At 44.6% G+C, this 26414-nt stretch overlaps 1 protein-coding gene across 5 annotated transcripts in view; it reads left to right on the top strand.

The window, feature by feature from the left end:
- Window positions 1-26414, top strand: part of LOC123993723 (glycine receptor subunit alphaZ1-like) — a 124660-nt gene that overhangs the window by 16120 nt on the left and 82126 nt on the right. For all 5 annotated transcript variants that reach the window (XM_046296149.1, XM_046296148.1, XM_046296147.1 and 2 more), the window contains 2 exons: window positions 17343-17369; window positions 17932-17970. In XM_046296149.1, the coding sequence (XP_046152105.1) occupies window positions 17343-17369; window positions 17932-17970 (66 nt within the window). The remainder of the gene's footprint in view (window positions 1-17342; window positions 17370-17931; window positions 17971-26414) is intronic.

Raw genomic sequence — 26414 nt, 5'->3', positions numbered from 1 at the left:
TGTCAAGTGCTTTCATACAAAAAGCACAATAGCAGTTTTCATGCTGGTGAGTGTAAATAGGGTCAGATATTTGCTATAAACTCCAATGAAAGCTAACAGTATTCTAATGTAAAAATGTCTTTGCATATTAAGGGAAAATCCATGACTTTACGTAATGTATAATGTTAATCATATGACTAGTGTGAGGCGAGAGGCCTATTGTCATGGGATGGAACAATGTGAGATAGATTCAGAGGTTAGTCATGGCTGTCAGGTCAACACTGTATTGTAGTGTGAGTGGTAGACTCACTCATTCAAGCAGTCCTTCTCCCATCCCTGCCAGCCAAACACATGAATCCCATTCATGAAATAAACAGGCTGGTAGGTCATTTCTTAATAATGAACGTCTGTTCAAAGACTAAGAAACATCTTTAGTCAGAGCTCTGAGAATGATGGGGGGTTGTTTATAAGATATTCAGTAAACACAATGGAACGTTTGAACTGCTATGTTCTTTCGAGAATTAGAATGGCAAAAATATTGTTTATAGAATTGTAGAACTGCAGAGGCATTCTTTAGAACATTAGAACGTTAGAAGGCCTTCTTTAGAACATAAGAATGTTGAACGTTAGAACACATTCTTTAGAAAATTAGAATGATACATCAATAGAAGCCATTCTTTAGAAAATTAGAATGTTAGAATGTTAGAAGGCATTCTTTAGAACATTCAAACGTTAGAAGGCATTCTTTAGAACATCAGAACATTAGAAGGCATTCTTTAGAACATTAGAAGGCATTCTTTAGAACATTAGAAGGCATTCTTTAGAACATTAGAAGGCATTCTTTAGAACATTCAAACGTTAGAAGGCATTCTTTAGAACATTCAAACGTTAGAAGGCATTCTTTAGAACATCAGAACATTAGAAGGCATTCTTTAGAACATTAGAAGGCATTCTTTAGAACATTAGAAGGCATTCTTTAGAACATTAGAAGGCATTCTTTAGAACAATAGAAGGCATTCTTTAGCACATTAGAAGGCATTCTTTAGAACATTAGAAGGCATTCTTTAGAACATTCAAACATTAGAAGGCCTTCTTTAGCACATTAGAAGTCATTCTTTAGAACATTCAAACATTAGAAGGCATTAGAATGTTACAGACATTAGAAGCCATTCTTTAGAACATTAGAATGTTACAACGTTAGAAGCCATTCTTTAGAACATTAGAACGTTAGAAGGCATTCTTTAGAACAATAGAATGTTACAACGTTAGAAGCCATTCTTTAGAACATTAGAATGTTACAATGTTAGAAGCCATTCTTTAGAACATTAGAACGTTAGAATGTTAGAGGCCATTCTTTAGAACATTAGAATGTTAGAAGCCATTCTTTAGAACATTAGAACATTAGAAGGCATTCTTTAGAACATTAGAATGTTACAACGTTACAAGCCATTCTTTAGAACATTAGAATGTTTCAACGTTAGAAGCCATTCTTTAGAACTTTAGAACGTTAGAAGGCATTCTTTAGAACATTAGAATGTTTCAACGTTAGAAGGCATTCTTTAGAACATTAGAATGTTACAACGTTAGAAGCCATTCTTTAGAACATTAGAAGGCATTCTTTAGAACAATAGAATGTTACATTTACGTTTACATTTAAGTCATTTAGCAGACGCTCTTATTAGAAGCCATTCTTTAGAACATTAGAATGTTACAACGTTAGAAGCCATTCTTTAGAACATTAGAACGTTAGAAGGCATTCTTTAGAACAATAGAATGTTACAACGTTAGAAGCCATTCTTTAGAACATTAGAATGTTACAACGTTAGAAGCCATTCTTTAGAACATTAGAACGTTAGAAGGCATTCTTTATAACATTAGAATGTTACAACGTTAGAAGCCATTCTTTAGAACATTAGAATGTTACAACGTTAGAAGCCATTCTTTATAGCATTAGAATGTTACAACGTTAGAAGCCATTCTTTAGAACATTAGAACGTTAGAATGTTAGAAGCCATTCTTTAGAACATTAGAACGTTAGAAGGTTCTCTGTAGGTCTAACAACGGAGCACACCTCCTCAATCTACCACCACCTCTGCTAATGTGGAGGCACAGCAAGAGTGAAAAACAGGGAGAGAAAGAGTAGAGAATTGCCTGAAGCTACGAATGTGCTGGCATGAGAGGAAATTATGCTGATCATGACTGGGACTCACTGTGGGGAAGCCTTCTAATTGATTTAGCAGGATCTCTATTGGAATGGAAAATATGAAATATCATTCTGACACATTTGGGACCTCCCATGTATGGTCTATGAGTTTATATTTTATATTTAATTCATTACACTTTAACGTTCAATCTCTAACATCGGCTAAGAAGGTTAAGATAGTCCTCTCAACACCCCCCCCCCCACACACACCTATTCTCTGTTTCCCAACCCCCCAACACACCTACTCTCCCTTCCCAACCCCCAACACACCTACTCTCCCCTTCCCAACCCCCCCGGCACACCTACTCTCCCCTTCCCAACCCCCCAACACACCTACTCTCCCCTTCCCAACCCCCCAACACACCTACTCTCCCCTTCCCAACCCCCCCAACACACCTACTCTCCCCTTCCCAACCCCCCAATACACCTACTCTCCCCTTCCCAACCCCCCAACACACCTACTCTCCCCTTCCCAACCCCCCCAACACACCTACTCTCCCCTTCCCAACCCCCCAACACACCTACTCTCCCCTTCCCAACCCCCCGACACACCTACTCCCCCTTCCCAACCCCCCGACACACCTACTCTCCCCTTCCCAACCCCCCGACACACCTACTCTCCCCTTCCCAACCCCCTCGACACACCTACTCTCAGCCAGCCAATCAGCCAGTCAGACAGCCAGTCAGACAGACAATCAGCCAGTCAGACAGCCAGTCATACAGTCAGCCAGTCAGTCAGTCTATTCAGACAGTCCATCAGTCAGACAGTCAGTCAGTCAATCAGACAGTCAATCAGTCAACCAGTCATACAGTCAGACAGCCAATCAGACAGTCAGTCAGCCAGTCATACAGTCAGACAATCAGCCAGACAGCCAGTCAGTCTATTCAGACAGTCAGACAGACAATCAGCCAGACAGTCAGTCAGCCAGTCATACAGTCAGCCAATCAGCCAGTCAGCCAGCAAGTCAGTCAGTCTATTCAGAAAGTCCGTCAGTCAGACAGTCAGTCAGTCAATCAGACAGTCAATCAGTCAACCAGTCATACAGACAGACAGCCAATCAGCCAGTCAGACAGTCAGCCAGTCAGACAATCCGCCAGCCAGCCAGTCAGTCTATTCAGACAGTCCGTCAGTCAGACAGACAATCAGCCAGTCATACAGTCAGCCAGTCAGCCAGCAAGTCAGTTAGTCTATTCATACAGTCAGCCAGTCAGACAGCCAATCAGACAGTCAATCAGACAGCCAATCGGTCAATCAGTCAGTCAGTCCATTCAGACAGTCAATCAGACAGTCAATCAGAAGCCAATCAGTTATTCAGACAGCAGGACAGACAGTCAGCCAGTCAGTCAATCAGACAGCCAATCGGTCAATCAGTCAGACAGTCAATCAGACAGCCAATCAGTCAATCAGACAGCCAATAAGTCAGTCAGTCCATTCAGACAGTCAGTCAGACAGCCAGTCAGACAGTCCATCAGCCAGTCAAACAGCCAGTCAGTCAGTCAGTCATACAGTCAGTCAGTCAGTCAGTCAATCAGAAAGTCAGTCAATCAATCAGACAGACAGACATACAGACAGCCAGACAGTCAGTCAACCAGTCATACAGTCAGCCAATCAGACAGTCAGACAGTCAGTCAGTCTATTCAGTCAGACAGTCAGTCAGTCAGTCCATTCAGACAGTCAGTCAGTCAATCAGACTGACAATCAGTCAGCCAATCAGACAGTCAGACAGCCAATCAGACAGTCAGACAGTCAGTCAACCAGTCATACAGTCAGCCATTCAGTCCATTCAGACAGTCAGCCAGTCAGACAATCAGACAGACAGTCAGTCAGACAGCCAGTGAGCCAGTCAGACAGACAGTGAGCCAGTCAGACAGACAGTCCATTCAGTCAGCCAGTCAGTCAGTCAGCCAGTCCATTCAGTCAGTCTATTCAGACAGTCAGCCAGTCAGACAGCCAATCAGACAGCCAGTCAGACAGTCAATCAGTCAGTCAATCAGACAGTCAATTAGTCAACCAGTCAGACAGCCAATCAGACAGCCAGTCAGACAGTCAGTCATTCAATCAGACAGTCCGTCAGCCATTCAGACAACCAGTCAGTCCATTCAGACAGCCAGTCAGTCCATTCAGACAGTCAGTCAATCAGACAGCCGGGCAGCCAGTCAGTCAGTCCATTCAGACAGACAGTCAGCCAGTCAATCAGCCAGTCAATCAGTCAGCCAGTCAGACAGCCAATCGGACAGTCAGACAGTTAGCCAGTCAGTCTATTCAGACACTCCATCAGTCAGACAGTCAGTCAATCAGACAGTCAATCAGACTGTCAGCCAGTCATAGAGTCATACAGTCAGCCAGTCCATTCAGACAGTCAGTCAGTCCATTCAGTCTGTCAGTCAGTTAATCAGACAGTCAGCCAATCAGCCAGTCAGACAGTCAGTCAGCCAGTCATACAGTCAGTCAGTCTATTCAGACAGTCCATCAGTCAGACAGTCAGTCAATCAGACAGTCAATCAGTCAACCAGTCATACAGTCAGACAGCCAATCAGACAGTCAGTCAGCCAGTCATACAGTCAGACAATCAGACAGCCAGTCAGTCTATTCAGACAGTCAGACAGACAATCAGCCAGACAGTCAGTCAGCCAGTCATACAGTCAGCCAATCAGCCAGTCAGCCAGCAAGTCAGTCAGTCAGTCTATTCAGAAAGTCCGTCAGTCAGACAGTCAGTCAGTCAATCAGACAGTCAATCAGTCAACCAGTCATACAGACAGACAGCCAATCAGCCAGTCAGCCAGTCAGACAATCCGCCAGCCAGCCAGTCAGTCTATTCAGACAGTCCGTCAGTCAGACAGACAATCAGCCAGTCATACAGTCAGCCAGTCAGCCAGCAAGTCAGTTAGTCTATTCATACAGTCAGCCAGTCAGACAGCCAATCAGACAGTCAATCAGACAGCCAATCGGTCAATCAGTCAGTCAGTCCATTCAGACAGTCAATCAGACAGTCAATCAGAAGCCAATCAGTCATTCAGACAGCAGGACAGACAGTCAGCCAGTCAGTCAATCAGACAGCCAATCGGTCAATCAGTCAGACAGTCAATCAGACAGCCAATCAGTCAATCAGACAGCCAATAAGTCAGTCAGTCCATTCAGACAGTCAGTCAGACAGCCAGTCAGACAGACAGTCAGACAGTCCATCAGCCAGTCAAACAGCCAGTCAGTCAGTCAGTCATACAGTCAGTCAGTCAGTCAATCAGAAAGTCAGTCAATCAATCAGACAGACAGACATACAGACAGCCAGACAGTCAGTCAGCCAGTCATACAGTCAGCCAATCAGACAGTCAGACAGTCAGTCAGTCTATTCAGTCAGACAGTCAGTCAGTCAGTCCATTCAGACAGTCAGTCAGTCAATCAGACTGACAATCAGTCAGCCAATCAGACAGTCAGACAGCCAATCAGACAGTCAGACAGTCAGTCAACCAGTCATACAGTCAGCCATTCAGTCCATTCAGACAGTCAGACAGTCAGCCAGTCAGACAGCCAGTCAGACAGTCAGTCAGATTTCCAGTCAGTTAGTCAGTCAGACCATTCAGACTGTCAGTCAGCCAGTCAGACAATCAGACAGACAGTCAGTCAGACAGCCAGTGAGCCAGTCAGACAGACAGTGAGCCAGTCAGACAGACAGTCCATTCAGTCAGCCAGTCAGTCAGCCAGTCCATTCAGTCAGTCTATTCAGACAGTCAGCCAGTCAGACAGCCAATCAGACAGCCAGTCAGACAGTCAATCAGTCAGTCAATCAGACAGTCAATTAGTCAACCAGTCAGACAGCCAATCAGACAGCCAGTCAGACAGTCAGTCATTCAATCAGACAGTCCGTCAGCCATTCAGACAACCAGTCAGTCCATTCAGACAGCCAGTCAGTCCATTCAGACAGTCAGTCAATCAGACAGCCGGGCAGCCAGTCAGTCAGTCCATTCAGACAGACAGTCAGCCAGTCAATCAGCCAGTCAGTCTATTCAGACACTCCATCAGTCAGACAGTCAGTCAATCAGACAGTCAATCAGACTGTCAGCCAGTCATAGAGTCATACAGTCAGCCAGTCCATTCAGACAGTCAGTCAGTCCATTCAGTCTGTCAGTCAGTTAATCAGACAGTCAGCCAATCAGCCAGTCAGACAGTCAGTCAGCCAGTCATACAGTCAATTAGTCAAGCAGTCAGACAGCCAATCAGACAGCCAGTCAGACAGTCAGTCAGTCAATCAGACAGTCAATTAGTCAACCAGTCAGACAGTCAGACAGCCAATCAGACAGTCAGTCAGTCCATTCAGACAGTCAGTCAATCAGACAATCAGTCAAACAGACAGTCAGTCAGGCAGTCAGACAGCCAGTCAGTCCAATCAGACAGTCAATCAGACAGACAGACAGCCAGCCAATCAGCCAGACAGCCAGTCAGTCAGTCCATTCCGACAGCCAGTCAGACAGACAGACAGCCAGCCAATCAGCCAGACAGCCAGTCAGTCAGTCCATTCAGACAGTCAGTCAGTCCATTCAGACAGTCAGTCCAATCAGTCAATCAGTCAGTCAGTCAATCAGGCAGTCATTCAGACAGACAGTCAGACAGACAGCCAGCCAATCTGCCAGTCAGACAGTCAGCCAGTCATCCGTCAGTCTATTCAGACAGTCCGTCGTTCAGACAGTCAGTCAATCAGACAGTCAACCAGTCAGCTAATCAGACAGTCAGCCAGACACAGTCATACAGTCAGCCAATCAGACAGCCAGGCAGCCAGTCAGTCAGTCAGTGCATTCAGACAGACAGTCAGCCAGTCAGACAGCAATCGGACAGTCAGACAGTTAGCCAGTCAGCCAGTCAATCTATTCAGACAGTCAGTCAATCAGACAGTCAATCAGTCAGCCAGTCAGACAGCCAATTAGACAGTCAGCCAGTCATAGAGTCATACAGTCAGCCAATTAGACAGTCAACCAGTCAGCTAATCAGACAGTCAGCCAGACAGTCAGTCAGTCCATTCAGACAGTCAGTCAGTCAGTCAATCAGCCAGTCATACAGTCAGCCAATCAGACAGCCAGGCAGCCAGTCAGTCCATTCAGACAGACAGTCAGCCAGTCAATCAGAAAGTCAATCAGCCAGTTAGCCAGTCTGATAGCCAGTCATACAGTCAGCCAATCAGACAGTCAGCCAGTCAGTCTACTCAGACAGTCAGTCCGTTCAGACAGTCAGTCAATCCAATCAGACAGTCAATCAGTCAGTCATCCAGTCAGCCAATCAGACAGCCAGGCAGCCAGTTAGTCAGTCAGTCCATTCAGACATTCAGTCAGTCAGTCAGTCAGACAGCCAATCAGCCAGTCATACAGTCAGCCAATCAGACAGTCAGACAGTCAGTCAATCTATTCAGCCAGTCAGACAGTCAGTCAGTCAGTCCAGTCATACAGTCAGCCAATCAGCCAGTCAGACAGTCAACCAGTCAGCTAATCAGACAGTCAGCCAGACAGTCAGCCAGTCATACAGTCAGCCAATCAGACAGACAGTCAGACAGTCAGACAGCAATCGGACAGTCAGACAGTTAGCCAGTCAGCCAGTCAATCTATTCAGACAGTCAGTCAATCAGACAGTCAATCAGTCAGACAGTCAGTCAGTCATAGAGTCATACAGTCAGCCAATTAGACAGTCAGCCAATCAGTCAGACAGTCAGTCAGTCCATTCAGACAGTCAGTCAGTCAATCAGCCAGTCATACAGTCAGCCAATCAGACAGCCAGGCAGCCAGTCAGCCAGTCAGTCCATTCAGACAGACAGTCAGCCAGTCAATCAGAAAGTCAATCAGCCAGTTAGCCAGTCTGATAGCCAGTCATACAGTCAGCCAATCAGACAGTCAGCCAGTCAGTCTATTCAGACAGTCAGTTCATTCAGACAGTCAGTCAATCCAATCAGACAGTCAATCAGTCAGTCATCCAGTCAGCCAATCAGACAGCCAGGCAGCCAGTTAGTCAGTCAGTCCATTCAGACATTCAGTCAGTCAGTCAGTCAGTCAGACAGCCAATCAGCCGGTCATACAGTCAGCCAATCAGACAGTCAGTAAGTCAGTCTATTCAGCCAGTCAGACAGTCAGTCAGTCAGTCCATTCAGACAGTCAGTCAGTCAGTCAATCAGACTGTCAATCAGTCAGCCAATCAGACAGCCAGGTAGCCAGCCAGTCAGTCAGTCCATTCAGACAGTCAGACAGCCAGTCAGACAGTCAGTCAGATTTCCAGTCAGTTAGTCAGTCAGACCATTCAGACAGTCAGTCAGCCAATCAGACAGTCAGACAGTCAGTCAGTCAGTCCAGTCATACAGTCAGCCAGTCAGACAGTCAACCAGTCAGCTAATCAGACAGTCAGCCAGACAGTCAGCCAGTCATACAGTCAGCCAATCAGACAGACAGTCAGACAGTCAGACAGCAATCAGACAGTCAGACAGTTAGCCAGTCAGCCAGTCAATCTATTCAGACAGTCAGTCAATCAGACAGTCAATCAGTCAGACAGTCAGTCAGTCATAGAGTCATACAGTCAGCCAATTAGACAGACAGTCAGTCAGTCCATTCAGACAGTCAGTCAGTCAATCAGCCAGTCATACAGTCAGCCAATCAGACAGCCAGGCAGCCAGTCAGTCCATTCAGACAGACAGTCAGCCAGTCAATCAGAAAGTCAATCAGCCAGTTAGCCAGTCTGATAGCCAGTCATACAGTCAGCCAATCAGACAGTCAGCCAGTCAGTCTATTCAGACAGTCAGTTCATTCAGACAGTCAGTCAATCCAATCAGACAGTCAATCAGTCAGTCATCCAGTCAGCCAATCAGACAGCCAGGCAGCCAGTTAGTCAGTCAGTCCATTCAGACATTCAGTCAGTCAGTCAGTCAGTCAGACAGCCAATCAGCCGGTCATACAGTCAGCCAATCAGACAGTCAGTAAGTCAGTCTATTCAGCCAGTCAGACAGTCAGTCAGTCAGTCCAGTCATACAGTCAGCCAATCAGCCAGTCAGACAGTCAACCAGTCAGCTAATCAGACAGTCAGCCAGACAGTCAGCCAGTCATACAGTCAGCCAATCAGACAGACAGTCAGACAGTCAGACAGCAATCGGACAGTCAGACAGTTAGCCAGTCAGCCAGTCAATCTATTCAGACAGTCAGTCAATCAGACAGTCAATCAGTCAGACAGTCAGTCAGTCATAGAGTCATACAGTCAGCCAATTAGACAGTCAGCCAATCAGTCAGACAGTCAGTCCATTCAGACAGTCAGTCAGTCAATCAGCCAGTCATACAGTCAGCCAATCAGACAGCCAGGCAGCCAGTCAGCCAGTCAGTCCATTCAGACAGACAGTCAGCCAGTCAATCAGAAAGTCAATCAGCCAGTTAGCCAGTCTGATAGCCAGTCATACAGTCAGCCAATCAGACAGTCAGCCAGTCAGTCTATTCAGACAGTCAGTTCATTCAGACAGTCAGTCAATCCAATCAGACAGTCAATCAGTCAGTCATCCAGTCAGCCAATCAGACAGCCAGGCAGCCAGTTAGTCAGTCAGTCCATTCAGACATTCAGTCAGTCAGTCAGTCAGTCAGTCAGACAGCCAATCAGCCGGTCATACAGTCAGCCAATCAGACAGTCAGTAAGTCAGTCTATTCAGCCAGTCAGACAGTCAGTCAGTCAGTCCAGTCATACAGTCAGCCAATCAGCCAGTCAGACAGTCAACCAGTCAGCTAATCAGACAGTCAGCCAGACAGTCAGCCAGTCATACAGTCAGCCAATCAGACAGACAGTCAGACAGTCAGACAGCAATCGGACAGTCAGACAGTTAGCCAGTCAGCCAGTCAATCTATTCAGACAGTCAGTCAATCAGACAGTCAATCAGTCAGACAGTCAGTCAGTCATAGAGTCATACAGTCAGCCAATTAGACAGTCAGCCAATCAGTCAGACAGTCAGTCCATTCAGACAGTCAGTCAGTCAATCAGCCAGTCATACAGTCAGCCAATCAGACAGCCAGGCAGCCAGTCAGCCAGTCAGTCCATTCAGACAGACAGTCAGCCAGTCAATCAGAAAGTCAATCAGCCAGTTAGCCAGTCTGATAGCCAGTCATACAGTCAGCCAATCAGACAGTCAGCCAGTCAGTCTATTCAGACAGTCAGTTCATTCAGACAGTCAGTCAATCCAATCAGACAGTCAATCAGTCAGTCATCCAGTCAGCCAATCAGACAGCCAGGCAGCCAGTTAGTCAGTCAGTCCATTCAGACATTCAGTCAGTCAGTCAGTCAGACAGCCAATCAGCCGGTCATACAGTCAGCCAATCAGACAGTCAGTAAGTCAGTCTATTCAGCCAGTCAGACAGTCAGTCAGTCATACAGTCAGCCAATCAGCCAGTCAGACAGTCAACCAGTCAGCTAATCAGACAGTCAGCCAGACAGTCAGCCAGTCATACAGTCAGCCAATCAGACAGACAGTCAGACAGTCAGACAGCAATCGGACAGTCAGACAGTTAGCCAGTCAGCCAGTCAATCTATTCAGACAGTCAGTCAATCAGACAGTCAATCAGTCAGACAGTCAGTCAGTCATCGAGTCATACAGTCAGCCAATTAGACAGTCAGCCAATCAGTCAGACAGTCAGTCAGTCCATTCAGACAGTCAGTCAGTCAATCAGCCAGTCATACAGTCAGCCAATCAGACAGCCAGGCAGCCAGTCAGTCCATTCAGACAGACAGTCAGCCAGTCAATCAGAAAGTCAATCAGCCAGTTAGCCAGTCTGATAGCCAGTCATACAGTCAGCCAATCAGACAGTCAGCCAGTCAGTCTATTCAGACAGTCAGTTCATTCAGACAGTCAGTCAATCCAATCAGACAGTCAATCAGTCAGTCATCCAGTCAGCCAATCAGACAGCCAGGCAGTCAGTCAGTCCATTCAGACATTCAGTCAGTCAGTCAGTCAGTCAGTCAGACAGCCAATCAGCCGGTCATACAGTCAGCCAATCAGACAGTCAGTAAGTCAGTCTATTCAGCCAGTCAGACAGTCAGTCAGTCAGTCCATTCAGACAGTCAGTCAGTCAGTCAATCAGACTGTCAATCAGTCAGCCAATCAGACAGCCAGGTAGCCAGCCAGTCAGTCAGTCCATTCAGACAGTCAGACAGCCAGTCAGACAGTCAGTCAGATTTCCAGTCAGTTAGTCAGTCAGACCATTCAGACAGTCAGTCAGCCAATCAGACAGTCAGTCAGTCAGACAGCCAGTGAGCCAGTCAGACAGACAGTGAGCCAGTCAGTCAGCCAGTCCATTCAGTCAGCCAGCCAGTCCATTCAGTCAGCCAGTCAGTCAGCCAGTCCATTCAGTCAGCCAGTCAGTCAGCCAGTCCATTCAGTCAGCCAGTCAGTCAGCCAGTCCATTCAGACAGTCAGACAGTCAGTCAGTCGGTCAGTCAGTCCAGTCGGTCAGACAGTCAGACAGTGAGCCAGTCAGTCAGCTAGTCAGACAGCCAGTCAAACAGGCAGACAGTCAGTCAGACAGTCAGTCAGTCACTTAGTCCTCTCTGCTCTCTCCTCTTTCTCCCAAGCAGCTTCCTTCCTTTAAAGCCTGCCATGTCACATCACAGTGATGATCAGTGTAACTAAAGGCTTTCACAATGAACTAGCTGTGTCACCTTGCTTCTGAATTTTTGCGAGACAAGTCAACATCTGTAAATATACAGTCCATGCTGCCGTATGTTTGCTGTTTCTGGCTTCTGGCTTCTTTTTCCTTACGCACAGAGTCTCTCTCCCTCTCCCTCTCTCTCTCTCTCTCTCTCTCTCTCTCTCTCTCTCTCTCTCTCTCTCTCTCTCTCTCTCTCTCTCTCTCTCTCTCTCTCTCTCTCTCTCTCTCTCTCTCTCTCGCTCTCGCTCTCTCTCTCTCTCTCTCTCTCTCTCTCTCTCTCTCTCTCTCTCTCTCTCTCTCTCTCTCTCTCTCTCTCTCTCTCTCTCTCTCTCTCTCCCTCTCTCTCTCTCTCTCTCTCTCTCTCTCTCTCTCTCTCTCTCTCTCTCTCTCTCTCTCTCTCTCTCTCTCTCTCTCTCTCTCTCTCTCTCTCTCTCTCTCTCTCTCTCTCTCTCTCTCTCTGTCTCTCTCTCTCTCTCTCTCTCTCCTCTCTCTCTCTCTCTCTCTCTCTCTCTCTCTCTCTCACTCTCTCTCTCTCTCTCTCTCTCTCTCTCTCTCTCTCTCTCTCTCTCTCTCTCTCTCTCTCTCTCTCTCTCTCTCTCTCTCTCTCTCTCTCTCTCTCTCTCTCTCTCTCTCTCTCTCTCTCTCTCTCTCTCTCTCTCTCTCTCTCTCTCTCTCTCTCTCTCTCTCTCTCTCTCTCTCTCTCTCTCTCTCTCTCTCTCTCTCTCTCTCTCTCTCTCTCTCTCTCTCTCTCTCTCTCTCTCTCTCTCTCTCTCTCTCTCTCTCTCTCTCTCTCTCTCTCTCTCTCTCTCTCTCTCTCTCTCTCTCTCTCTCTCTCTCTCTCTCTCTCTCTCTCTCTCTCTCTCTCTCTCTCTCTCTCTCTCTCTCTCTCTCTCTCTCTCTCTCTCTTTCAACCTACCTGACTCTCTCTCTGAAATATTATTAGCTGGTGGGGCTTGGCGTTCATTTGGTGTTATCAGCACTTGTTTAATGGGAAACTAATAGGATTAATGGAATACCCTAATGAGAGAGGGGGGAGGGGGCAGTGTTCAGATGCTGCTGTGTTCATATACGCATGGCAACAGGGAACCACCCGGACTGATCTGCTGACTACTTCAGGAACGTTAAAGGAATGGACAAGGGTTCTTTATTGTACTGTGTGGGTTCTTTAAAGAACCATCCCCAACCAGAGTTACATTCCCAGATATAACACACACACCAACCATTAACTGCATTTACGTACTGCCTTCTTCTTAAAACAATCTATGTAAATTGAATTATTTGAGTTAATTCACTATGTTTGGTGAATGAGAAGACATTTTAGGTCCCGAGAATAGTCAAAAGATTTACTCTGGATGCTTGCCGTGGTAATGGATTCTCTAGGATCTAAACATTCGGACTGAACTGCTATATTGCCCTGGGAGTAGACGTTTAATATCATTGCAGGGGTGACTCTCCCCAGAGTTATGACAAAAGTATTGATCATGTTTCAAAGTCTAAGGAGAGGCAGAATTGCAAGGACACAGAAGAGAATTGAATGGATAATGTAGCAGTCAGCCCACTGTTAGAGGGCAGGACAGGATAGGACAGGTTAGGACAGGTTAGGACAGGATAAGACAGGACATGATAGTATAGGACAGGATAGGACAGGATAGGACAGCAGGATAAGACAGGACATGATAGTATAGGACAGGATAGGACAGGAAAGGACAGCAGGATAAGACAGGACATGATGACTACCTGGCATGTATAGGACAGGATAGAACATTTGACAGGATTTCAACTGTTCTGCCTGTGATTATTATTATTTGACCATGCTGGTCATTTATGAACATTTGAACATCTTGGACAGCAGGATAAGACCCCTCGTAGGGTTCATTTCTTCCTATAGTATAGGAGTTTTTCAGGATAGGACAGGATTGGAGTTTGGGGTTTTAGGCTGGATAAGACTTTGAGATATGATGAAGTACTAGGACAGGATTTGATAGGACAGCAGCATTATATGACAGGATAAGACAGGACATGATAGTATAGGACAGGATAGGACAGCAGGATATGACAGGATAAGACAGGACATGATAGTATAGGACAGGATAGGACAGCAGAACAGGATTGGACAGCAGGACAGGATAGGAAAGGACAGGCATGATGGCATGATGACCAGACAGGCATGGATGATAGGACAGTATAGGACCCAGTCCAGAATAGGACAGGACAGGATGGACTGCAGCATACACAGGATTCAACTGTTCTGCCTGTGATTGATTATTATTTGACCATGCAGAATGGTCATTTATGAACATTTGAACATCTTGGCCATGTTCTGTTATAATAGGACACCAGGCACAGCCAGAAGAGGACTGGCCACCCCTCGTAGCCTGGTTCCTCTCTAGGTTTCTTCCTAGGTTTTGGCCTTTCAGAATAGACAGGACAGGATAGGGAGTTTTTCCTAGCCACCAGGATATGATAGGATAGGATAGCAGACAGGATGCATGCTTGCAGTTTGGGGTTTTAGGACTGGGTTTCTGGACAGCACTTTGAGATATCAGGATAGAACAGGACTATAGGGCTATATAAATACATTTGATTTGATAGGACAGGACAGCATTATATGACAGGATAAGACAGGACATGATAGTATAGGACAGGATAGGACAGGATAGGACAGGATAGGACAGGATAGGACAGGACATGATAGGATAGGACAGGATAGGACAGGAAAGGACAGGATAGGACAGGATAGAACAGGACAGGATAGGACAGGATAGAACAGGACAGGATAGGACAGGATAGGACCAGACAGCATACACAGGATAGGATAGGACAGTATAGGACAGCAGTACAGAATAGGACAGGACAGGATAGGACAGGACAGCATACACAGGATAGAATAGGACAGGATAGGACAGCAGGACAGAATAGGACAGGACATGATAGGATAGGACAGCATATACAGAATAGGACAGGATAGGACAGCAAGACAGAATAGGACAGGACATGATAGGATAGGACAGGATAGGACAACATATACAGGATAGGACAGGACAGGATATGACAGGATAGGACAGCAGGACAGAATAGGACAGGACAGGATAGGATAGGACAGGATAGGATAGGACAGGGTACGACAGCAGGACAGGATGGGATAGGACAGGATAGGACAGCAGGACAGAATAGAACAGGACAGGATAGGACAGGACAGGATAGGATAGAACAGGACAGGATAGGACAGGATAGAACAGGACAGGATGGGATAGGACAGGACAGGATAGGACATGATAGGACAGGATATGAACAGGACAGGATAGAACAGAACAGGATAGGACAGGATAGTATAGCAGGACAGGATAGAACAGGACAGGATAGGACAGGATAGGACAGGATAGAACAGGACAGGATAGGACAGGATAGGACATGATAGGACAGGACAGAATAGGACAGGACAGGACAGCAGGACAGGACAGATAGTTGTAGTATCCAACCATCCACTACTGTAGTACTTTGTAAAAATCTGTTCTTAGTATGAGTCTACTGTACATGTAAACAAATGATAAATACCTTTCAAAAGAAAAAACAGTAGCTTTATTCTATTCATTTGAATGAGATAATATCAAATCATATCAAAGATTATATTAAACTTATATTAAACCCTATTGTTGGGAGTTTGCCCTTGATATTGTTATTCAGCGCGATGTCAAACATTAACACTTTCTAATTCAATGAATGTGAGAATGGTTGAATGGTTGACTCGGATGCTGTATCTTTCCGTCTGGTCACTGAAGCTTCTCTAATAGTACTGCGAGGAGGAGAGGAGATGGTGTCATGAAGGCTATTGTCACTTCCTGTCATTTGGGTCATTTCTTTTTTGATACTGGGAAGTGGGAAAACGGTGATCACACTTGAGTGTGACATTAAAGTTGCCATATAATTGTTTACTCTGACAAGATAATTCAAGACCCCAAGCAAATGTTTTTATTTTCCCTGCTGGACGTTTTTAACTGTCGCCTTTCGAGATTTGTCCTTTTGTGAAACGGCGCGTGACTGAGATGCTACCAGGCCCAGATGGATTCATTCTAAAACTCGAATGTGCTTTCTTATAGCTGATTATTCACTATTTTTTTTTAAATGTTTGAACAAAGCCTGTACCTCTCTGCAAAACATGGAGAATAGATTTTACACACTGCTAGTAATTGTTATTTAATTAATTAGTAATTAGCCATTAGGAGATTGCAAGCTTGGAAGAAAGAAAACAAGTTGGTGGTTTAATGTTTGGATCAGGTTTTCAGATCTCATATAGATCCTCGGCACGGAGGATAAACCCAAGCTTAGGTTGACACAATAGGGATTGCCTTGTGTGCAGACTGTAACAACAAGAGGAAGAAAAATAACCCTCACTGGATCCAGGTCAGATTATAGAGTTTGAATCACCGGTCTACAACAGTTCATGGTCATGCAGAATACTTTCCATCTATCTATTTCCTTTTCTCCTGACGTTGATAGATTAAAATATCCCCACAAAGACTTCAGCTCTGTGCAGTCGCCATCTCTCATCGTTGACACTTGTCAGGTATAAGGAAAAGTAGGCGGGGCTGCATGTCGCCATCTCCCATCGTTGACACTTGTCAGGTATAAGGAAAAGTAGGCGGGGCTGCATGTCGCCATCTCCCATCGTTGACACTTGTCAGGTATAAGGAAAAGTAGGCGGGGCTGCATGTCGCCATCTCTCATCGTTGACACTTGTCAGGTATAAGGAAAAGTAGGCGGGGCTGCATGTCGCCATCTCTCATCGTTGACACTTGTCAGGTATAAGGAAAAGTAGGCGGGGCTGCATGTCGCCTGGTTTACATATTCCACGCGCCTCCGAAGCACAAAGACAAAACGTATCAATACACCGTCTTCGTTGAGACAAAGACATTCACTGTGTACTGTGGAATGATACTTCCTCTGTGTCTACAGGAGAGAGGAGTTAGGAATGAACTCGGCAGTATGTCAAATGAGCAGCAAATGTCATCTGGGAAGGAGCAAACTTTCTGTTGAACTGATTAAGATCTGAATTATGACCGACACAATTACTGAAATGTATGTTTGTGTTAATGTATTTGTTATGTACAGTACCTTATCATTAACAGCCTTTGGATGTAAAAGGTGAGATTGAACAGGTGGAAATATTAAGGTTATTATCAGGTATTTGGTGTTATCTTTTGCATGCCTTATTTATTTGATATGCTTACCAAATAAGTGCAATATGGGGACTAATTCTTCTATCTTGAATTGTAACAAGCTGGTTTGTTGTACTGGATTGGTAAAAAGCCAACCAGGTTTGAAATGATGCATGGCCAACTTCAGTCATGGCAATTTATTTAAAAAAAGGTCATTTCCGGAATAACTGGAAAAGGCCCAGGTACTGTAAAACAATGAATTGCTCACTTCTGTGTGTGAGCCTTTGTGTTTTATATCACTTCGTCCACTAAGTACACTTCCTGTTCCTGTTCTCTTGTGTTGCACCAATTTTGCTGCTCAGTTGCAGGGGTCCCCCCGAGTGGAAGAGGTAAAAATATAATTTTTTTAGATTAATAAAATCTAAAAAAAAAAAAAAAAATTTTTATATCCCATTTATTAGAAAATTTGTTTGAAACACTTACTAGTTGCTTGATAACAAAATGTAAGCATATAAAGCCAAATGATGCAAGCAGATCTAAGCGAAGCCAGTTTAACATGTAGTCTATGCATCTTTCCTTTGTCTGATGTTTTTCATCTTAGTGCATTTTGCTAACCTCACCTTCTGCCTACCGTGAAGAACTATGCCTTGCACCCCTGCTCTACCCCTCCTCTCATCTCTGCATCGCCTCCTCTCCTGCCCGACCCGCTATGACGTTCTCCAACACAAACTTGTGCATCCCTCCTTCCTGCTATTGCCTTCAGTATTTTGGCCACCACAATGTTTCCTTCCTTTCCCTGCCGCACACTTACCTGTATAAGTTCTGAAGTGTTGGCAAGTTGTGATACTAGAGGTGTTTTTATAGTTGTTTTCCGCATTGAGAAAAACAATGTGAGTACTTGCTGTTAGAATATGTTGTGTTTTAATCATGATCTTTTTTTGTTGTTATTAGACCCACAAGGCCCCAAAACAGAAGCTTCTCACAAGAAAGGTATTTTCTTTTCATTCATCACGGAATAAAGTATGCAAGTCACTCTCTCTCAACGCCACTCAGGCAATCTTCACTTTTAAAGCAAAAAACAGAGAGAAAAAATAAATAAAACCAAGCACATTGAAGGTGTCATCTTTCAGGAGATACATGTATTTACTGTTAATGCATCATGCTGTGAGGTGTATCCGTCTGCCGATAGCATGTCTTCAGATTGGTTCCTAAGAGATTATTGTCGAACAGCTGGCAATTAAGAAATTACCTCAAAACATTAGTCTAATATTTCAAACCTTTTTGTTTGTAATTTATGTTGACGTGGTTTCTTCTGTCTTTTTAAAAAACTTGTAATTGTTGTTCTGGACGGTAAAAGTGTGAATACAAATTTGAAAGTTGCACAGGAAAATGTTACTTCTCGGGTAAAAAAAACAAAAAGCTTTTTCCCAGATGGTAAACTTTGCTGTTAAGGTTTTATGATACAGGTGTATTATATTATGATTTGGAGAGAAGTGGAGATATGATCCTATTGTCATGGTTGTAAGAGAAGAGATAGCTGGTGCTACAGACAGACAGAACCTGATGACCCGTGAGAATCTGTCCGTCTGTTTCTGACCCCACTACTCCCTTCATTCACAGCCTAAAAGACCTCAATGGCTACTTGATCTGTTTTCCTCCTAACAGGACCTGCTGTACATGACAGGGATTATTAGTAGTCCGTCTGGCTTTTGGGCTGAAACGTTGTGTCTGTATCGTAATTAGAATTAATTAGAGAGATTCTTGCTGAGGTTGAAAAGCAACAATCGTGGAATGCATTCATTTATTTTGTTTAATTGAAATGAAGCCCTCTATATATTTAACAACATCAACTGTATTTAAATTCTTCTGTTTTTAAACATAATCTTTTTTTTTTGTGCAACTTGTATGAATATTGTATGAATATGGGATATTGTAAAAGGGCTGTATCCATGATTCATTCTTTTAAATATGGACAGCATTACTGGAAGCAGAATGACTTTGATCTACAAAATGTGTGTGTGTGTGTGTGTGTGTGTGTGTGTGTGTGTGTGTGTGTGTGTGTGTGTGTGTGTGTGTGTGTGTGTGTGTGTGTGTGTGTGTGTGTGTGTGTGTGTGTGTGTGTGTGTGTGTGTGTGTGTGTGTGTGTGTGTGTGTGTGTGTGTGTGTGTGTGTGTGTGTGTGTGCACACGTTCGTGTGCATGTGTGTGCACACGTGCGTGTGCGTGTGTGTGTGCGCGTGCGTGTGTGTGTGTGTGTGTGTGTGTGTGTGTGATTCTACTACAGTCAACAGATAGTCCAGGATTTAAAGCTGTTTAACACAGAGGATGCCAGATTTCAGCCGTTCAGTTCAACTGATCTACTCTCCTCTCCTGCTATACACACCAACCAAGGAAACAATGTTTTTATCCATAGCTAGCTATGGATTTAATAGAGTGTGTATACTCCTATTGTTGTCTCCCAATTCAATTCAATGCTAGTGATTGACTCCATATACACCAACCAAGAAAACATGATTTTATCCAGAACTATACTGAACAGAAATATAAACGCAACATGAAACAATTTCAAAGAGTTTAGCGACTTACAGTTCATAAGGAAATCAGTAAATTGAAATAAATTCATTAGGCCCTAATCGATGGATTTCACATGACTGGGCAGGGCGAAGCCATGGGTGGGTCTGGGAGGGCATAGGCCCACCCACAGACGAGCCAGGCTCAGCCAATCAGAATGACTTTTTCCCAAATAAAGGCTTTTATTACAGACAGAAATAGTCTTCAGTTTCATCAGCTGTCCGTGGCTGGTCTCAGACGGATGTGGAGGTCCTGGGCTGGCGTGATTACATGTGGTCTGCGGTTGTGAGACCGGTTGGACGTACTGCCAAATTCTCTAAAACGATGTTGGAGGAGGCTTATGGTGGAGACATTAACATTACATTCTCTGGCATAAGCTCTGGTAGACATTTCTGCAGTCATCATGCCAATTACACACTCCTTCAGACATCTGTGTCACTGTGTTGTGTGACAAAACTGCACATTTTAGAGTGGCCTTTTATTGTCCCAGGACAAGGTGTACCTGTGTAATCAAATCAAATCAAAGTTCATTTGTCGAATGCCGAATGCAGTGAAACGCTTGCTTACTTATAGGCTATAACCAACAGTGCATTTTGTAAGTTTAAAAGGTATTAGGTGAACAATAGGTAAGTAAAGAAATAAAAACAACAGTAAAAAAACTGTGATGCCCTGTTTCACCATTTCACATCACATGATCAGTTTAGAAGGCCCTGTTTCACCATATCACATCACATGATCAGTTTAGAAGGCCCTGTTTCACCATATCACATCACATGATCAGTTTAGAAGGCCCTGTTTCACCATATCACATCACATGATCAGTATAGAAGGCCCTGTTTCACCATATCACATCACATGATCAGTTTAGAATGCCCTGTTTCACCATATCACATGATCAGTTTAGAAGGCCCTGTTTCACCATATCACATCACATGATCAGTTTAGAAGGCCCTGTTTCACCATATCACATCACATGATCAGTTTAGAAGGCCCTGTTTCACCATATCACATGATCAGTTTAGAAGGCCCTGTTTCACCATATCACATCACATGATTAGTTTAGAAGGCCCTGTTTCACCATATCACATCACATGATCAGTATAGAAGGCCCTGTTTCACCATATCACATCACATGATCAGTATAGAAGGCCCTGTTTCACCATATCACATGATCGGTTTAAAAGGCCCTGTTTCACCATATCACATGCCTGGGCGTGTATTTGAGTCAGTTTATTTGAGTATTTTCAAATACTTTCCCAGTGTGTTTCCAAAACACATTAAAATAAAATATATGTGAATTTGTATGTAAAAGTAATTGAGATATTTGAAATAGTATTTGAACCCAGGTCTGGTAGTTATAGCCCACAGTTAATTACTGTTGTTTGATGTCAAAATGCTGGAAATATTCAACTGAAGCAGATTGATACTGTGGCATAGAGTGCATTGGTCACTGTCTGGTTAGTATGTGACATCACTGGTACTAAAAACCATTAGAGCCAGTTCAATATCACCAGTCCACGAGTCCAATTTCAGCCGGAATGACCACAGCTTCATTTGATTTGCCCTCTCGACAGAGTGCTTGCCCGTACTCAGTTGATTGCTTCAGCCGATGACTGATACAGCGGTGCTCAGTATCATGGTGCCCCTAACCTCCCCCACACTCTTGTTTTCACTCTCAAGATGATTAAAACACTAAGCAAAGAGCGAACATCACGACGTCTGCTAAAATCATTGACTGATCCATTTTATGCCTTCCGTTACACTCTCTACCAGCTCCATGCAGTACACCTCGCTCTTGTGCTACGTTTCAAATGGCACCCTGTTCCCTATATAGTGCACTACTTTTGACCAGAGCCCTATGGGCCCTGGTGAAAAGTAGTGGACTATATATGGAATAGGTTGCCATTTGGGATGAATCTCTCTCTCTCTCTCTCTCTCTCTCTCTCTCTCTCTTCTCTCTCTCTCTCTCTCTCTCTCTCTCTCTCTCTCTCTCTCTCTCTCTCTCTCTTCTCTCTCTCTCTCTCTCTCTCTCTCGCTTCTCTTCTCTCTCTCTCGTCTCTCTCTTCTCTCTCTCTCTCGCTTCTCTTCTCTCTCTCTCTCTCGCTTCTCTTCTCTCTCTCCTCTCTCTCTCTTCTCTTCTCTCTCGCTCTCCCTCTTCTCTCTCTCTTCTCTTCTCTCCTCTCCTCTCTCTCTCTCTCTCTCTTGCTTCTCTCTCTCCTCTCTCTCTCTTCTCTTCTCTCTCGCTCTCCCTCTTCTCTCTCTCTTCTCTTCTCTCTCTGTCTCTCTCTCTCTCTCTCTCGCTTCTCTTCTCTCTCTCTCCTCTCTCTCGCTCTCCTCTCTCTCTTCTCTCTCGCTCTCCCTCCTCTCTCTCTCTCTCTCTCTCTCTCTCTCTCTCTCTCTCTCTCTCTCTCTCTCTCTCTCTCTCTTCTCTTCTCTCTCTTCTCTTCTCTCTCTCTCTTCTCTCTCTCTCTTCTGCCCACTACATGCAGCTTCAGGGCCTCCACCCAGCTAGCTAGCTCCCCACTATATGTAGCTTCAGGGCCTCCACCCAGCTAGCTAGCTACCCACTACATGCAGCTTCAGGGCCTCTATCCATCTAGCTAGCTAACCACTACATGCAGCTTCAGGGCCTCTATCCATCTAGCTAGCTACCCACTACATGCAGCTTCAGGGCCTCCATCCAGCTAGCTAGCTGCCCACTATATGCAGCTTCAGGGCCTCTATCCAGCTAGCTAGCTGCCCACTATATGCAGCTTCAGGGCCTCTATCCATCTAGCTAGCTACCCACTACATGCAGCTTCAGGGCCTCTATCCAGCTAGCTAGCTGCCCACTATATGCAGCTTCGGGGCCTCTATCCAGCTAGCTAGCTACCCACTACATGCAGCTTCAGGGCCTCCATCCAGCTAGCTAGCTGCCCACTATATGTAGCTTCAGGGCCTCCACCCAACTAGCTAGCTACCCACTATATGTAGCTTCAGGGCCTCTATCCAGCTAGCTAGCTACCCACTACATGCAGCTTCAGGGCCTCTATCCAGCTAGCTAGCTACCCACTACATGCAGCTTCAGGGCCTCCATCCAGCTAGCTAGCTGCCCACTATATGTAGCTTCAGGGCCTCCACCCAGCAAGCTAGCTGCCCAATATATGCACCTTCAGGGCCTCCACCCAGCAAGCTAGCTGCCCACTATATGTAGCTTCAGGGCCTCCACCCAGCAAGCTAGCTGCCCACTATATGTAGCTTCAGGGCCTCCACCCAGCAAGCTAGCTGCCCAATATATGCAGCTTCAGGGCCTCCACCCAGCAAGCTAGCTGCCCACTATATGCAGCTTCAGGCCCACTGAATTCAAATATATTTCATCCAATTAATGACACATTGAGAGGACCCCCCCACCCGCATCGAACCTGTCAGGAATGTCCTATCATGCCATTTCTCCTAAAAGCCTCTTCCTGAATGCCAGCCAGCTCAGAAAAGTTTCTCCTTGTAAATGCACACTGTTAAAGCAGTGCATGTGATGCATGGTAGGAGAATGTATAGGTGAGGTTTGTACTGCAAGGGCGCTGTACTGCAGTGCCGGCTGTGCCATCAGAGACTCTGGGTTCGCGCCAAGGCTCTGTTGTAACCGGCCATGACCGGGAGGTCCGTGGGGCGACGCACAATTGGCCTAGCGTCGTCCGGGTTAGGGAGGGATTGGTCATTAGGGATGTCCTTGTCTCATCATGCACCAGTGACTCCTGTGGTGGGCCGGGCGCAGCGCACGCTAACCAAGGTTGCCAGGTGCACAGTGTTTCCTCCGACACATTGGTGCGTCTGGCTTCCGGGTTGGATGCGCGCTGTGTTAAGAAGCAGTGCGGCTTGGTTGGGTTGTGTATCGGAGGACGCATGACTTTCAACCTTCGTCTCTCCCGAGCCCGTACGGGAGTTGTAGCGTTGAGACAAGATAGTAGCTACTAAACAATTGGATACTACGAAATTGGGGAGACAAAGGGGTAAAATTCACCCCCCCCCAAAAAAAAAAAAATTGTGACTGAAATATTATCTTTGCTGCAGATTGCCGTTGTTGATTTCCCATGAAGCCTATCAACAAGACTGTATTGTTGTTCCAAAGACTGTTTATTATGCACAGGGGAAGGATGAAGACTGTTTATTATGCACAGGGGAAGGATGAAGACTGTTTATTATGCACAGGGGAAGGATGAAGACTGTTTATTATGCACAGGGGAAGGATGAAGACTGTTTATTATGCACAGGGGAAGGATGAAGACTGTTTATTATGCACAGGGGAAGGATGAAGACTGTTTATTATGCACAGGGAAGGGAAGGATGAAGACTGTTTATTATGCACAGGGGGATGAAGACTGATTATGAAGAAGGATGAAGACTGTTTATTATGCACAGGGGAAGGATGAAGACTGTTTATTATGCACAGGGGATGAAGGATGAAGACTGTTTATTATGCACAGGGGAAGGATGAAGACTGTTTATTATGCACAGGGGAAGGATGAAGACTGTTTATTATGCACAGGGGAAGGATGAAGACTGTTTATTATGCACAGGGGAAGGATGAAGACTGTTTATTATGCACAGGGGAAGGATGAAGACTGTTTATTATGCACAGGGGAAGGATGAAGACTGTTTATTATGCACAGGGGGAAGGATGAAGACTGTTTATTATGCACAGGGGAAGGATGAAGACTGTTTATTATGCACAGGGGAAGGATGAAGAAGGATGAAGACTGTTTATTATGCACAGGGGAAGGATGAAGACTGTTTATTATGCACAGGGGAAGGATGAAGACTGTTTATTATGCACAGGGGAAGGATGAAGACTGTTTATTATGCACAGGGAAGGATGAAGACTGTTTATTATGCACAGGGGAAGGATGAAGACTGTTTATTATGCACAGGGGAAGGATGAAGACTGTTTATTATGCACAGGGGAAGGATGAAGACTGTTTATTATGCACAGGGGAAGGATGAAGACTGTTTATTATGCACAGGGGAAGGATGAAGACTGTTTATTATGCACAGGGGAAGGATGAAGACTGTTTATTATGCACAGGGGGAAGGATGAAGACTGTTTATTATGCACAGGGGAAGGATGAAGACTGTTTATTATGCACAGGGGAAGGATGAAGACTGTTTATTATGCACAGGGGGAAGGATGAAGACTGTTTATTATGCACAGGGGAAGGATGAAGACTGTTTATTATGCACAGGGGAAGGATGAAGACTGTTTATTATGCACAGGGGAAGGATGAAGACTGTTTATTATGCACAGGGGAAGGATGAAGACTGTTTATTATGCACAGGGGGGGAAGGATGAAGACTGTTTATTATGCACAGGGGAAGGATGAAGACTGTTTATTATGCACAGGGGAAGGATGAAGACTCTTTATTATGCACAGTTGAAGGATAAAGACTGTTTATTATGCACAGGGGAAGGATAAAGACTGTTTATTATGCACAGGGGAAGGATGAAGACTGTTTATTATGCACAGGGGAAGGATGAAGACTGTTTATTATGCACAGGGGAAGGATGAAGACTGTTTATTATGCACAGGGGAAGGATGAAGACTGTTTTCATATATATACAGTATATATATATATATATATATACAGTATGTTTACAGTACGTATACAGTATATATACAGTATGCATCACAAATAAATTAAGCAAAACAACTACACCACCTCAACATACTGTGGGTTTACCACCATTCAGGTATTTGATGTCAGTTTGCCCATCTCTAATACATCTCTAGTGTTATTCCTGAGGCTTTGACAAAGTCTCTCTGCCTCTATCAGCTGTGGTGTCTGCACATAATGAAAAAACAGCTTAGGCAATAACGCTATAACCTCTCTCTCTCTCCAGCTTGTAGGTATAGAAGGAGTTGAGCATGTGTGGAATATATATTAGCTCAATAAAACCTAAAACCGCTTGGCCAACACTCTATAGGTACCAGGCTTGAAGCTAGATAAATATTTAATGCTTGGAAGCCATTGTATTTCTGCTGATGGCAGCTCCATTGTCAAGTGGTCCATTATAATGTTTGTTTTTTATTCATATAAAAGAAATGTTAAGGCACACTTACAGTCTCTCTTTTTCTCTCTCTCTATCTCTCTCTCTTTCTATCTCTTTCTATCTCTTTCTCTCTCTCTCTCACTCACTCTTTCTCTCTATATCTCTTTCTATCTATCTCTCTCTATCTCTTTCTCTCTCTCTCTCTCTCTCTCTCTCTCTCTCTCTCTCTCTCTCTCCCTCTCTCTCTATCTATCTCTTTCTCCCCTATCTCTCTCTATTTCTTTCTCCCCTCTCTCTCTCTCTATTTCTTTCTCTCTCTATCTCTTTCTCTCTCTATTTCTTTCTCTTTCACTCGCTATTTCTCTCTATCTCTCTCTATCTCTTTCTCTCTCTCTAGCTCTTTCTCTCTCTCACTCTCTATTTCTTTCTCTCTCTCTCTCTCTCTCTCTCTCTATCTCTTTCTCTCTGTTTCTTTCAAATTCGAGTTCAAGATGCTTTATTGGCATGAACAAACATTGTGTCAATATTGCCAAACCAACAACATATACAGAATACATTGTAATAAAATATTAAAGAATAATAATATAAAAAGGTAGTAAATATTAATACAAAGAAAGGCTAAAAAAAATGAACAACAAAATGGTGACTGTGATTAGTGGAAATATAATAAATATAACAGAGTAAACATGGAAACTTAGAACTAACTAACTGTCATCTTCAACTTTATATCAGTACTACTCCTACCATCATCAGTACTACAACTAACATCATCACTGCTACAACTACCATCATCACTACTACCACTACCATCATCAGTACTACAACTACCATCATCATTACTA

The sequence above is a fragment of the Oncorhynchus gorbuscha genome, linkage group LG13 (genome assembly GCF_021184085.1).
Source record: "Oncorhynchus gorbuscha isolate QuinsamMale2020 ecotype Even-year linkage group LG13, OgorEven_v1.0, whole genome shotgun sequence".
NCBI classification, from domain to species: Eukaryota; Metazoa; Chordata; class Actinopteri; order Salmoniformes; family Salmonidae; genus Oncorhynchus; species Oncorhynchus gorbuscha.
The sequence above is the reverse complement of the archived record's forward strand: the minus strand, read 5'-3'. Positions and strand labels throughout refer to the sequence as shown.